The 15,048-nt window shown below is 37.2% G+C and overlaps 1 protein-coding gene across 1 annotated transcript in view; it reads left to right on the top strand.

The window, feature by feature from the left end:
• The window catches only part of smyd5 (SMYD family member 5), a 17,532-nt gene extending 2,868 nt beyond the window's left edge, over nt 1–14,664 (top strand). The window contains exons 4-13 of the mRNA XM_015393050.1: nt 4,190–4,311; nt 4,412–4,481; nt 4,854–4,958; nt 5,154–5,216; nt 6,652–6,722; nt 6,817–6,923; nt 7,138–7,194; nt 7,328–7,422; nt 9,779–9,849; nt 10,271–14,664. Coding sequence (XP_015248536.1) covers nt 4,190–4,311; nt 4,412–4,481; nt 4,854–4,958; nt 5,154–5,216; nt 6,652–6,722; nt 6,817–6,923; nt 7,138–7,194; nt 7,328–7,422; nt 9,779–9,849; nt 10,271–10,412 — 903 coding nt within the window. The 3' untranslated portion in view covers nt 10,413–14,664. The remainder of the gene's footprint in view (nt 1–4,189; nt 4,312–4,411; nt 4,482–4,853; nt 4,959–5,153; nt 5,217–6,651; nt 6,723–6,816; nt 6,924–7,137; nt 7,195–7,327; nt 7,423–9,778; nt 9,850–10,270) is intronic.
• The last annotated feature ends 384 nt before the right edge of the window (nt 14,665–15,048 follow it).

Below are 15,048 nucleotides of genomic sequence, written 5' to 3'. Positions count from 1 at the left end.
GCCTATGTAACTTGAGAAGGTTTGATCCATCACCGAATGACTGATCTGACCCAGAGTGTATCTTTAAGGCAGTCTGTGATCCCATTCACTAAGCTAAAACTTGTTGTTAGGCAACAAAACAGAGATGACACTTACCTGATCAGAGATATTTTTGGTTCTGTAATGTAGGATTTAATCTAGAGGGTCCAATGCTGTTTTATCTTTACAGGTAACTCCACACGCTCTTAGTCTGCTGGTCAAAACTGGTCTGTCATCAGATCTAAAAACACAGCGTAATGTTGCCAGTTGCTTTCAGGAGGATCAAAATTGAAGTTGCAGGTCTAGCGCCCCACTGTGGCTAAAATGTACAGAATTGCTTTAAAGGACTTGTAACATAATTTTAAGGTAAATTCATATATGTATGGAAAGATAATGCCAAAACAAATATTTCTAGAGAATTATGGTTAATATCTTACTAAAAAGGTTTTCTAGATTCGTATTTTGCGATTTTGTTGTACTGTTTGTAAGACATGAAAGGGTGACCCTGGCAGCTAATTGTACAAGGACTGAGAACACAGACAGCAATGAAGAATCAGATGTTTTCACGGATAAATTTCAGTCATTATCAGATTCATCGTCACAGGAAGAACATCAGCTGTTATCAGACAGCAGAGCACAAGTTCACTGTATCTGTGAGCACTGCAGCCGTAAACGGAGGCAGAGAAAAAAAAGGGTTAGGCAGAGATGCACAGAGGAGTAGCAGTACAATGCAGGATTTTAGGACTTGACGACAATATACCTGATTTGTAATTGATTTCAACCTTAGAATCTCTAGTGATGCATTTATAGCAATATGCCATAAATGTTTACTTTTCAAAGCTGTTAAAATGTGTTACTGTCCAGTTTTATCATCAAAGTATACTTTTATCCTTTTAGGTTGTCCTTTAACAATTTATAACATGATAGGACCATTTTTAACGAATGGATAAAAAGCAAAAGTAAAATCCAATTTTAAAAAAATCACTTCCGTAACTGTGATGTGTTTGTGATGATGTGCAGCTTTAATACCGGTGTAAGGGTGTGCAAAATAATCATCATGACGATGCATCGCAATTCTAATTTTTTAGATCTACTGCATCGATTCTTGAAGGCAAGAATCGATTATAAAAAAAAAAAAAATTGAACAAATAAAATACATTAATGGTTGGCGCACATCAGCCAAACCAAGTGGAATACAACTTCCAGTCCAGCAGATGTCGCTGCTTTGTGTCACAAGCATGTCCGGCCGCGGGATACTGAGATACGGCTCCATCACATTTCAAGTCAGATGCTTGGATGAATTTTGGCTTTAAAAACAAAGAAGGTAAAAACTAAATTGATATGATGCACGTAATTTGCAAAAGGGGAAATATACATTTGAATGTTTTCATTTCATTGGTTTAAAGGACCACTGAGGCCATGTAAACGGCACTGATTATCCTTATTTTGTTATTTTAAGTTTGATGAAACCTAAGATCATTTTGTCAGTGTGTCCATGCCAGTAATAGTAATATTNTACTGCTCTATGTGGGTTTCTCTGTCAGCTAAAGGCATGTTTTAGAGTCTCTATACTCCAGTTAACAACTAATCGATTAAGAAATTAGTTGGCTATTATTTCAATATTCGATTAATCACGATTAATTGTTTCAGCCTTAGTAAATGTATTAGTAGATGTGTTTTATCAGCAGGATGCTACCTATAGTAATTTTTATTTGGTGAGGGTCATAATCTGCCTGATTTCACAAATATCAGCCAAGAACAGACGAAAAAAATGAGAACCAAGGTTATACAAAGAACATAACACAAACAATAAACAAAATCAATTATTGCTCTACTTTAAACCAGGCATATAATGGGGCAACTGGACTTTCTCTCTGTTTTCTGGGGACGTTTCAGCAACTATCGAGCAGTCTTTGTCAGTTATTTTGGTTTGAGTGAGAGCCATCTGTAGTTGGAACGCTGATGTTCTTAAGCACCTGAAGGTCCATCCACCTAAGTGTGGTTATAAAGAAAAGGGTTTCCAGTAGCCACAGATTTACGCAAACATTGGCTGCTTTCAATGATAGCAGTAGTTTTAATTTCATTATTTAATCTTTTAAATAAAGAGGTACAACATGAGGTCAAAGTGGAAAAGAAAAACAAAGATGACGCTAACTAAGACACACAGCCATCCTTTTTCCTGTAGTGAAACTTTTTAGCATCAACATCTTTGTAATTTAAAGCAGCATTTTGTAGGTTTTGGCCACAGTATGAGCTTCAGAAGAGATGTGTTAAATGATTTTTCAGGTTTCAGGTGTGAATCGATGTTGGATGCAGGCTTCCTTCTCGCAACCTGGCCTATGTAACTTGAGAAGGTTTGATCCATCATCTAATAACTGATCTGACCCAGAGTGTATCTTAATCGTGGCGTGTGAATCGTGATTCGAATCGAATCATGACTTCTTTGCCAATACACACTACTATACCGGTATATGTTTAATGTTCCTGGAACCCTTTATGAGCAGAATTTATTGTTTTTCAGGGTTAAACAGCATTTTGAACTGATCCCTAATTTTTTTTATCGAACTTATTTTTGTATTTTTCTTTATACATAATAACTGCCGATATCTAAGGTTACGTCTGCTACAAGGACGTATTCTTACCTGTTGAGCTTTGATCCATTCGGCTATCACCTTTTGTTTGGAGAGCTTTTCCTGTTAGATGAATTAAATTAGATGAAAATTGTTTCTCTCTTTAAGGACCTCCTTCATCTGCAGCTTTTAGGTCCTCTGACATCACTTTTCCAGCAAATTCAGACTTTTTGGTTGAAGAAAAATCCCTGCAATCATAACAGGTTTCATCAGTTTTCAAACTTCAATCCGGGCAGCATTGTCCTCTTCTCTCTACAAACGCAGACTGATGTCTGATGTCGCAGTTTTACTGCAACCAAGCAGCAATGTGCTGTTTCACTATAATAATGCTGTTTTTTATTCACCATCTACTACAACATTGTATAGCTTATGTTCATCTATGAATGATCGCTAAGTTTCTTCTAGTCTTCACCTCCTAGCGACTTTGGACTGTCAAATTTTAAGAACTTTATATGCCCATTTTTGTATCTCAGTTCTCTTTTTTTGCTTCTTTAATCAAAATGTAATGTATTAATTAATTCTGACCAATATTTCAGTGTTAATATGCTTGTCTTCCAATTTCTCCATTTGATGGAAAAGCATGTTACAAGGGCTTCAACAGCTGGAATGGAAGGATTTGCTATTGGGCCAAAATCTGAGCATTAGGGCTGAAACAATTACGGTATTCAGATTAACCAGTTATTGAAATAATCATCAACTAATTAAGTAATCGATTAATTGTTAACTGGATTGTAGAGACCGTAAAATATGCTTTTAGCAGACAGAGCAACCCACTTAGAGCTCTAATTATGTCAAAATTGTGAAGAAAAAAATCAACATTTTGCATAAAAGATAAGAAATGTTTCTGCCTTTCAATATGCTATATCCAGAACTCCTCAAGTGGAAAATTTTTTGTTTCACCTGGTTTAATTTTGTAAAAAAAAACTTCTTTAAGGAATCCTTCACTATCTGATTATTAATCGATGAATCTAAAAATAATTGACAGATTAATTGATTTCCAAAAAAGGCGTTAGTTGCAGCCCTAGTCGGCATACGATTTGTTCCTTAGGATTCTGATGCAGGGTATAAATGTTTGTCCTGTTCTACAAAATATATATGAAAATGTAGTGAATTACCGGTATTAGAATAACTACTGTCGAAATAAATGCTTATGATTTTAGATTTTCCTTTAAAATTCAATAAAGTGAGATTTTCTTTCTTTTTGTGGTCATGTCGTAAAACCCTTATTACTATCTTATTACTATCATTATCTGTCAGTAATGCTAGTTCATGACTAGAATTGTTTTTTGACATTTAAAAAATATTTTTCAAACATTTGAATGAATTAAAAACAAATGTTTTTTTTTAGCATATATGTTTTTCTGTTACCTAAGCTCCTATCATAGGGATTTAAAACTGGCGTCTCTTTTAGGGAATGCACTGCTGCATTAGTTTCCAGCCTGGGAGAATGAGCAACCAATAAACTTTACAACCACTTTTGATTACATTGTTGCCAGGTGAAGCAAAACTGTTTTATTAGGTATTTTAATTGCCTCATGCAGGTGATGTACTGCAGCAGCGAGTGTCGGCAGGCTGCTGCAGATCAGTACCATCGAGTTTTGTGCCTGGGTCCTTCTGAGTCAGATCCAGACCACCCCATCAACAAGCTCAAAGATGCATGGAGGTGATTTAGTATTGAAATGATCATTTTACCATCTGCTGTGTTCCGATTACGTTCAAACATGTTTGATTGCCAATAAATCAAAGGTGTTTTCTGCTTATAGGAGCGTTCATTATCCACCAGAGACGTCCAGCATTATGCTTATGGCCAAAATGGTGGCTGTGGTCAAACAGGTGAGTCTGGAAACTAAAATCTGTTGAAATTAATGTAACAAATATTAGAAATGACAATGTAAAATATGCACTCTGATGCTAATTAGATTTTCCCTCAGCATTGTTTTATAAATTAAACCTTTTTGTTAAATCGGCCATGAAATTAGCTTTTAGGCTGATACTGATGGTTTCAATGAGAAAGTTACATAAAGTGTTTGAAATCAGCCTCATAGGTGACATGAATAAACTACACAGGTGGTAAATAAATTAAGGTTTCATCAGCATATTCATTTAACCAAATATATTTTCTGTTGAATCAATTTTGTTTTGACGTGAGTGATGCTGCTGTTTTCCATTATAAGTAATGACTCCCATGTTGCTAATGTTATCCAGGCCAAAGATAAAACACGCTGGCAGAGGCTGTTTTCTCTCTTCTGCAGTCGGACGGCCAACGAGGAGGAGGAGATAGCCCATAAGCTTCTGGGAGAGAAGTTCAGGGTGAGTTTACTTTCCTGTTTCAGCTCTGAGGTGAAATATTTCAAACCTGTTTGTTCAAAGAGGGACATCAAAGTTCTTCACAGCTCAACAGACCACTGATGACGTCCCCCTTAGAAACCTTACCTCCCCACCGTGGCTGCTTTGAGCTTATAAAGTTAGTTCTGTAGAATCTAATCTTTCTCATTGTGTTTGCAGGGGCAGCTAGGCTTGTTGCACAGCCTTTTTAAAGCAGCACTTTATGATGACCATCTCAGTCGGGTCAGTACATCCGAAAACCTTCCTTTTTTTTCAATGTCTTCTTTGTGGCAAAATTCTCCCTAAAATAATAATAATAATGAAAACAATTAAGCATTATTTGGGTTTAAATGCACTAATAATTTTTTTACTACGGTGGGATCGAGCTCTTCATTTTTTATTTTCTTTCCTCCTACCAATCCAATTAAGTGTATTTTTTCCCCTTTTCTCTTTTGTCTCATAAATTGCATAATAAAATGATAAATTACATGCATTACTTAACAAAAACTAGCTTTTATTTCAATCACCCCCTTTTGGAGGTGGCCCTAATTTAAAGGGCAACTCCGTTCTAACTGCTAAACAATGAAAATGAACCTATAACAAATTAAAATTTGCAACTATTGATGTTGCATAGTCAGCTATATAGTAGTTATAAATAAACATGTAAAAATAATGTGCGGACTGATGTCTATTAGACTTGAAAGCACAATAAGTGCATTGGTGGAAAGAAAAAAAATCTCCCAAGAACTAAATCTTTGTGAACAGAATATTCCATGGATCTATTTTAGTGATCAATTCTCCAGCTCTAGTGGAATCATGATACATTAAACCTTTAAATAAATGACTGGAAGAGAGTTATTGTGGTTAATATCCATAAGTGGTCAAATTACACCTACAAAGTCAAATAATTATTCCCAAATAAGTATTCCCCAATTAATTTTCAGTTAGATTCCCCTTTTCACTTTCCACGAGTTTAATCTTAAGCACTCTTTCTGGCTATTAACGAGCAAAAAAACATACCGTACTTTAAAGTTCAAAGGAACTATGCGGCTGCCCATGTGAACGAGCTAAATGCTTTCCAGAAAAACATTTTGTGGGTAGATGAGCTAAAGATTCAGCAGTTCTTCATAAATGAGTAACAATGTCCTTTAAGGAGTTACGATGGGGCTTTCAGACCTCACAAAGCTACCAAATGTCAAACATGGTGGTGGCAGCATCATTCTGAGGCATTGCTTTACTGCTATCAGACATAGTGGATGGATTAATCCAAAAAGGATGGTTTCTTTAAATCTACAGCTATTTTTTTTTCTTTAGTCTCTTCATAAGTTTCAATTGAATTATCTACTGTAAAGATAAAGCAAACAGGTTTATATACACAAACTGTTGCTAAAGCCTGAGTGATCCCAGGAGCTTTAAATGGCTGCAGAAAACATGTTGAGGAATGTTTAGCTGTATAGTGGAGGTTACTGTAGTTGCTTCTTTTTTCCTGATGTGTAAACATTAACAGATTTCATTGTTGTTATAAACAAAAATCTGCACATTTCAGAGTCTCCTGCTATTCTAGCCAGTATGTCTTTTTTTCCCTTTAACTCCAAATGTTCCAGAATAAATCAGTTACTCTCACTGGTAGTTTATTTGTTGCTCAAAACGCATGAGTAACTGTGTAACTGTTCTTCAGTGGTTTGTGCCGGAGGGTTTCCGCTCTCTGTTTGCTTTGGTGGGAACAAACGGCCAAGGGATCGGTACCAGGTGACCTCCGCCTCCTTTTCTGCTTTAATTATCAACATTTCCGGCTCTGAATCTCTGTTTTGATGTCTTTGTGGTATTTTTGTGTCTAATATAGTTCTCTAAGTCAGTGGGTTCATGCCTGTGATGCACTTGAGCTTCCCGACCAGCAGAGGGAGCAGTTGGACTCCTTTATTGACCAGTTATACAAGGACATTGACAAAGGTCAGTGTTTTATCTCAGTACTGCAGTCATTTCAGGAGTAAAAGGGTTTATTCCAAACTGAGGAGATTTGCAGTTGTCATATTGTCTTAGTGTTTTCATTTTTTCATTGTCTGTACTACAGTTTTCAGTGGTGACAGAACTGCTGTTACGTTGACATGCGTCTGATACCGACTTAAATGTCAGGAATGGGTGTAACTCCTGTTTTTCTGTGCAGAAACGGGAGAGTTTTTGAACTGTGAGGGATCTGGACTTTATTTGCTGCAAAGCTCATGTGAGTTCACACTACGTTCTTTGTTTATCTTCAATAACAAGATCTTAGATCTTGTTATTGAAGATAAACAAATCCTTGTTACGTCTCTAAAAGCAGACGTAACAAAAAGGATTTTTATTTTTGATCTACGCAGGTAATCACAGCTGCATCCCAAATGCGGAGGCATCCTTCCCAGATAACAACTTCCTGCTTCACCTCAACGCCCTCAGTGACATCAGCCCAGGACAGGTCAGCAAACACATCTGGGTTTACAGTAATGTATATGAGTCAAGCAAAGACAGGACAGAGCATCCCTATATAGACTAGCTTGGTTTTCTCCCTTGTCAGCCAGTATTAGAAGCCTGAGACGTCCAAGATTGAAATGGGTTTGCCAAGCTGTCAGAAAGATTGAGAAGGCTTGCATCTGCATGGCACAGTAATGTCACAGCAGCTGTGTTACTTTCACAGGAAAAGGCTCCTGTGGATGTGGGAGAAACGGAGAGAAACGAAAGGCCATAAATTCATGCAACATTGTTTTGAGACTGGCAAGAAATGTATTTTTTTCTATGGAGAAAAACAGATTTCCAGTAGGTCCCACGTATTCTGGAAAGGTCTGAGAAAGTGTTTAATTTTTTTTTCTTTTTTAGGTCTGAATAAGTATGAAAAATGGTTTTCAGTTAATTCTCTATCCCAGTGGTTCTCAAACTTATCGGAGCAGCACCTACATCTTATATGGAATCTTCAAAGTATCACATCATCATACGATAAAGTACAGTGTATACAGCTATTTAGCTGCAAAAATACTTCACAATAGAGTTTGCAATAGTTGATTACTGTTTCTTTTTACTTCCACAGCTTTAATGCATTTTATGTTTGCTGTACATAAATAATATGTCTGTTGTAATTTGCATTTAGAAATCAAAAATAAAAATCTGTAATCCAAGAACCAGTAGCAGCTCAGTATGACAGTCGCTTTAAAATATGTTTCAGACAAGATGCTAATATTTGACTCTGTGAACATAGTTTGGAAAAGTCTGACTCAATAGAAGATGGCTTCAGTCTAATATCTTCAGTATTTATGTTTATTCAGGGTTTAGGGATGGGAAGCCTGACATATGTTGTTGTAAATGGCAACAGAAAGTGCACAGCTTCTGTAGAGAGGTCGAGCTGCTTACTTTGTCCTTGTATCCTGAAGTCCAGCGGTGTTTATCTTCTTACAGCGAAGGCTGCTGAGAGCTCACTGCTCAGCTGTGCACAGCGCTTTGCTGAACACAGGAACTCCAGAACCATTGTTGTCTTCATGTGTTGCTGCCAAATTTTCCAATGACACAAAAAGGAGGTCACTAGATTTGTCACTAATTGCTTTTTTTTTGAGGGGAAAAAGTCATTAGAAGCATCTAAAAAGTTGCTAAACTGCTAAGATGGCATCCCATTGGTTAATTGGCTATAACAGATTTACTTGGTCATAAATAAATGAAAACATAGTGAAACATGCCAAATTAACTATTGTTGTTTTTCTTTGTGTTTAATAAAATAAAACAACAATAATTAAAGAGGGGCTGCACAGTGAGGTGTGGGTAGCACTGCTGCCTTGCAGTAAGAAGGTTCCGGGTTCGATTCCTGGCCTGGGGTTTTTCTGCATGGAGATTGCATGTTCTCCCTGAGCATGCATGGGTTCTCTCTGGGTACACCAGCTTCTTCCCTCAGTCCAAAAACATGACTGTTAGGCTAATTGGCTTCTCTAAATTCTCCTTAAGTGTGTGAATGGTTGCTTGTATTGTTTGTCTCTGTGTTGTCCTGCAATAGACCGCCCATTAACAGCTGGAGATGGGCACCAGCACTCCTCATAACCCCAGCAGGAATATGCATGACCGAAAATGGATGGACAATTGACCTCTCAAAACCCACCGGGTCGCCGGCGACCCGTTTTAAAGCGTTTACAGAATGCATGAAAATTATACTGGTAAAATGTTTACCAATGTAGACATTTTAGACATTGTTGGAAAGTTTCTATTCACAATTCAACCACCTAGTTAATTTTATCGACATAGTGAGCACTGAGCACCAAAGCACAATTATAGCGGCATGTCGAAATGTAGCACGACAAAGCAGCCACAACAAGCAAGCATATGTTTATAACTGCTGTTCAAAAAAAGGCTTATTATTTTCAAGAATAAAAATAACAAGTTTGAGTCATGTTTGAACTGATGCAGCTTGGGCTTGATGCAGGTTGGGTGTTTTACACACCCAATTTTCATGTATATATTGAGAAACTAGAAGGTGTTAGCTTTCAAATAATGTATCACACATGTAATTTGGGCTTATAGTTCCTACGTTATTTGCTTTTCCATTTGGGTATGCATAATAGGCGAGAATTTCCCAGAATTGAGGTGGATATTAAGAGGTAAATGCATTTCACTTGCATTGAAAATGCTTTTTGGGCTGCTTGGGGTAAGCGTGACAGAAAATGGATGGATGGATGGATAGATGAAAATGCCTTTTGCTCCCTGCATGCCACCAGGGCGCTCCCATTCTGTGCCTTAAAGACCAGGGTTACTGGGTTTCCGTCTGTGGTCAGATCAGTGACTCTTTCTTCTGTTTTCAGGAGATCTGCATCAGTTACTTGGATTTCTGTCAGCGGGACAGAAGCAGACACAGCAGGCACAAGATCCTGAGGTAAACACACACAATCTTTAGGACAAATCATTTAAAGGCGGGTCACACTCTTATGGATTGAATGTGGATCAATAAAAATCCCCAGCAGGTAGTGCTTGTTGGTCCTGAGGCAGAAACAGCATGGCTGCTCCTCATTGATCAGCATGATGCCAGTCTATCTTTAAATTACATTCACAATGAATGAGACCTGAGGTTTTAATACAACCTGCTCATTTCAGTCTTAATAAAGTGCGTTTCCACTTCTGCTGGGGGTTTGTCACGCTAGCTGATTCAGACCATTAAAGGTATTTTTTTTAAATATTAAGTGTTTTGCTTTGGTGACTTATTACTGATCTCATTAAAGACTGAGAGCGCTCTCTGAATTCAGCCGCTATGGTTTTTTTGTTGTTTAATATCTTCATGAAGCTTTTTTTCTTCGCAGGGAGAACTACCTGTTTGTCTGCTCATGTTCAAAGTGCATGTCCCAGATGGATGAGCCGGACGTCACATCTGAGGAGGAGGAGGGCGAAGCAGAGGGTGAAACGGAAGGGGACGAAATGGAAGACGAGATGACAGATGTTTGATGAAAGACTCGGCCATATTGTTCTTAATTGTTTCCTTCGCTCTGAGGCCAAAAAGAATAAAGACCAGCTAAGACTGTGATCCGCATGTCCAGGAGTGTGAAGCGATAATGATGCATTTCAGTTTTTATTTTAAACATCAGTAGCCAGTTTTTTCAGTGCAACTTAACGGCAGTGCAAATATTCTGACTTTGGGTGATTTAACCCAAGATAAATGTAAAATAGCTGAAGTTTTTGTTTATAGATAGATTTTCTTTGCATGGTTTGGCAAACACTGATGTGCTTTTAGGCAGAAGTGGAACAAAATCAGCAAGTTGTAATTTTTATGGTCAGCAGGAGAGCAGAAATGTGCTCAAAAGTCTTTATAAAGCTCAAAGCTTAATGCTTTATTCAAGCATTTTTGTTCCCTTTTGTAGTAAAATGTCACATAAAAACCATATTTTAGATGTCTTTTAAAGGGACATTTAAAGTTAAACATTAAGCAGGTCATTATCTAATCAGCAGGTCATTATCTAGAGCTGCATGAGGCATTTCAATTTATTTTCTACTCCTGAGCTTTAAATTAACTTTTTATTGGCAGTTCTTAAATAGTGTTTTTAGTGATCAATTTGAAATAAAATTCATTGGTGATTTCTGATCCAAGCCATCAAAATTATACATATGTAATGTGTACAGAAAGTATTCATACCCCTTTAGAATTGTCACTTGGTTTCATTGCAGCCATTTCCTAAAATCAATAAAGTTCATTTTATTTCTCATTAATGTATGCTCAGCACTCCATCTTAAAAGAAGAAAACAGAAATCTAGAATTTTTTGCTAATTATAAAAAGGACAACTGAAATATCAAATGGTCATAAATATTCAGACTTTTTGCTGTGAGACTCGTATATATTTAACACATGCTGTCCATTTCTTCTGATCCTCCTTGAGATGGTTCTGCTCCTTCATTGGAGTCCAGCTGTGTTTAATTAAACTGATTGGACTTGATTAGGAAAGGCCCACTCCTGTCTAAATAAGACCTTACAGCTCACAGTGCATGTCAGAACAAACGGGAATAATGAGTTCGAAGGAACTGCCCAAGGAGCTCAGAGACAGAATTGTGGCAAGACCCAGATCTGGCCAAGGTTACAAAATAATTTCCACAGCACTCAAGGTTCCTAAGAGCACATTGGCCTCCATAATCCTTAAATGGAAGATGTTTGGGACGACCAGAACTCTTCCTAGACCTGGCTGTCCAGCCGAACTGAGCAATAGTGGGGGAAGAGCCATGGTGAGATCGATAAAGAAAGACCCAAAGATCACTGTGACTGAGCTCCAGAGATGCAGGAGATGGTAGAAAGTTCCACAAGGTCTACTAACACTGCAGCCCTCCAGCAGTCCGTGCTTTATAGCAGAGTGGCTTGATGAAAGCCTCTCCTCAGTGCAAGACATATGAAAGCCTGCATAGAGTTTGCCAAAAACACATAAAGGACTCCCAGACTATGAGAAAGAGATTTATCTGATCTAATGAGACCAAGATTAATAACAGTGAAACATGGCGGTGGCAGCATCATGCTATGGGGTTGTTTGTCAGCTGCAGGAACGACAACTGGTTGCAATGGAAGGAAAGCCGAATGCTGCGAAGTACAGATATATCCTGGGAGAAAACCTCTTCAGGACTTTAGACTGGGCTGAAGGTTCACCTTCCAACGACACTATGACCCTAAGAACTCAGCTAAGATAACAAGAGAGTGGCATGGGAACAACTCTGACCATTCTTGACTGGCACAGCCAGAGCCCTGACCTAAACCCAATTGAGCATCTCTGGAGAGACCTGAAAATGGCTGCCCACCAACGCTCACCATCCAACCTGACAGAACTGGAGAGGATCCCCAAATCCAGGTGTGAAAAATGTGCATCATTCCCAAGAAGACTCATGCCTGTACCTGCTCAAAAGTTATGTCTACTCAATACTTAGCAAAGGGTCTGAATACCTATGACGATTTGACAGCTCAGGTTTTCTTTTTTAATATATTTTGTCAAGATGGGGTGCTGAGTGTACATTCATAAGAAATAAAATGAACCTTTTAGATCTTAGCTAATGGCTGCAATGAAACAAATAGTAAAAAATATAGAGGGGTCTGAACACTTTTACCCCTGTAGATTGAAATATACGTAGATAAAACAAAATTTTGATTTAAAGGCTGCTTACTTCCTTTCTGACATTGAATTAGACTGAACATTTCCTGTATTAGGTCATTTATTATTATTAAAATGATTTTTATTTGTTAAATGCCAGATTGGGATGTTTTTCATTTGTACTTTCTTAAAATATATGAACGCTTAGGCTGTTATACCCTTAAGCTGTTTGGCTACAAGGTATATTAAACCGAGATTATTATTTTCAGGGTTTGTAGGCAAATTCACAAGTTAAATGGAGGCACACTGGTGGATTTATTTACTCTATCTGCTTGGACTAAAAGCAGGCTTGAGGTGTAAGATAAATTTGCATTCAAGGGCTTTCATTTTTGGAGATCTTTCTTATGGTTTGTTAAAACAAAAATTAAAGTAAATGGAAGTAATATCCATTAATATTTAAAAGGATGGAAGCTTGTAACCCTGAGAACCTCACTGCAACTTTAAAGAGAAGGAAGTGTCGTATGAGGAGGTTTTGCAGAAGGAGGAACTGTTGCACTTGACAAAATCAATAGCATCGATGATCTAGTGTGACTCTTTAGATTTTATGTTGAATTCAAAGCTGCCATCTATAGCAAAGAGACACAGATGAAAGTTCCTAAAATGAGAAAAACTTAAAAATGGGCAGGGGGAATTTCTAAGTAAATGGAAACGTTTTACCACCTGGCTTGATGTGGTTATGAGTCTTCCTACCTTTTTTTTTTTTTAGGTTCAGTTTGAAGTGATGATTGATATTGATACCATTGAGAAGTAAATCCAAACTTCTGACTCCTGTGGTCAGAAACCACACAAATCATGCCTGGAAAATAAAAAGCGTTAAACGTTAAACTGCACTTTCAACCCTTAGACTGTTAATAAATATCTGCTATTTGTATGATTAACATTCAAAGTTTTGACTATCAACATTATTCTTTCTCATGCAGAGTTTTTGGACCTTCAAGTGAAACCTTTTTAACAAATCTAACAGATTTGCCTCAGCAGATTTATCTGGCTCTTTTGCATTCCTGATAAAACCACAGTAATGACAGAGTAGGCAGTTTGCAGCAGATGCCATGTGGTCTCTGTTGATAGATCCCTCCAAATGCAGTGGTTAGGCATTAATAATTAAGTGCTTAGACATCCCATTTGTGTTGCTCATTTTCCATTTACAGGGACAAAAGCAATATTAAGACTCTTATTCTTAAAAAAAATGCTTCATAAATGTTTAGATGCTTATTTTAGAGTACTCAGTTAATAATGCTTATATCACTTTCTATTCATTACTATGATTAAGTTCATTCAGATCTGTCCCTATTTTTTATTTTTTAAGTGCTGTCTCATTCTGGTTTAACTCTGCCATAAGCTTCAGGTTATAAAGCTCTGCTATAGTCAGTGGTTAATATGTGAGTGATTGTTTTTTTTTCATTGGTTTCTATTGTCACTGTTACAGGTTTTATGATTCCTGCTGTGAGCAAAGCTTAATATGCTGTGCATTGTTGTGATCCATTTTCTATGTTCTAAGAGTCGTTCCTATTTATGAAGGAAGTTTTTATGGTATCAGCACAGCTTTAAGGCAGAACTGACCAACCACAGTTGTAACCATGCAGTTAGAAATTTAACCAGAGATGCTTTTTACTGCTAACCTCTAAAGAAAGCAAAGAACATTTAGCTTTTTGCTTTTTTTGAGCTTATTTCAAACCGGCATTTGCCTCCAGTGTGGTTTTTTGATTTCATTATAATTCCAACCTTGTGACTCAAAGGCATAAAGAGAAATATAGTTTGGTTTTCATACAATGATCTATGGGTTCCAGTTAATACTCATGTAATGTATTATGGAAACCTTGAGTGGAAAATTGCTTTGTCAGTTACTGTTTGGCCTTTTATTGAAAGCTGTATTTCTTGGTTCTGCATGAGTGAAAAGACTGCCGTCGCCTCCTGCCGAGCAATATTTCAACAATGGATGTAATCACCAATTCCAACAATTCATGCAGCTGAAGAAAGATCTGAAATGTTTGAATAAATCCTTCTCAATATGCGCTGGCCTCATTCAGCTGGATTCCAGTTGTGTATGTTTCCGTGTAATGTTTAAATGTTTTATTCATTTTTTATAAACCACTAAAACTGGATGTTGAGTCATTTATCTGCCTTTCTTACACTAGAAAGATGGATGTTAAATATATTTTAATAGGACATATACACTACCGTTCAAAAGTTTGGGGTCACCCAAACAATTTTGTGTTTTCCTGAAAAGTCACACTTATTCACCACCTTACATTGTGAAATGAATAGAAAATAGAGTCAAGACATTGACAAGGTTAGAAATAATGATTTGTATCTGAAATAAGATTTTTTTACATCAAACTTTGCTTTCGTCAAAGAATCCTCCATTTACAGCAATTACAGCATTGCAGGCCTTTGGCATTCTAGCTGTTAATGTGTTGAGGTAATCTGGAGAAATTGCACCCTACGCTTCCAGAAGCAGCTC

The sequence above is a fragment of the Cyprinodon variegatus genome, unplaced genomic scaffold (assembly GCF_000732505.1).
Source record: "Cyprinodon variegatus isolate N-32 unplaced genomic scaffold, C_variegatus-1.0 Scaffold622, whole genome shotgun sequence".
Taxonomy (NCBI): domain Eukaryota; kingdom Metazoa; phylum Chordata; class Actinopteri; order Cyprinodontiformes; family Cyprinodontidae; genus Cyprinodon; species Cyprinodon variegatus.
This window is presented reverse-complemented; position numbering and strand designations above follow the sequence as displayed.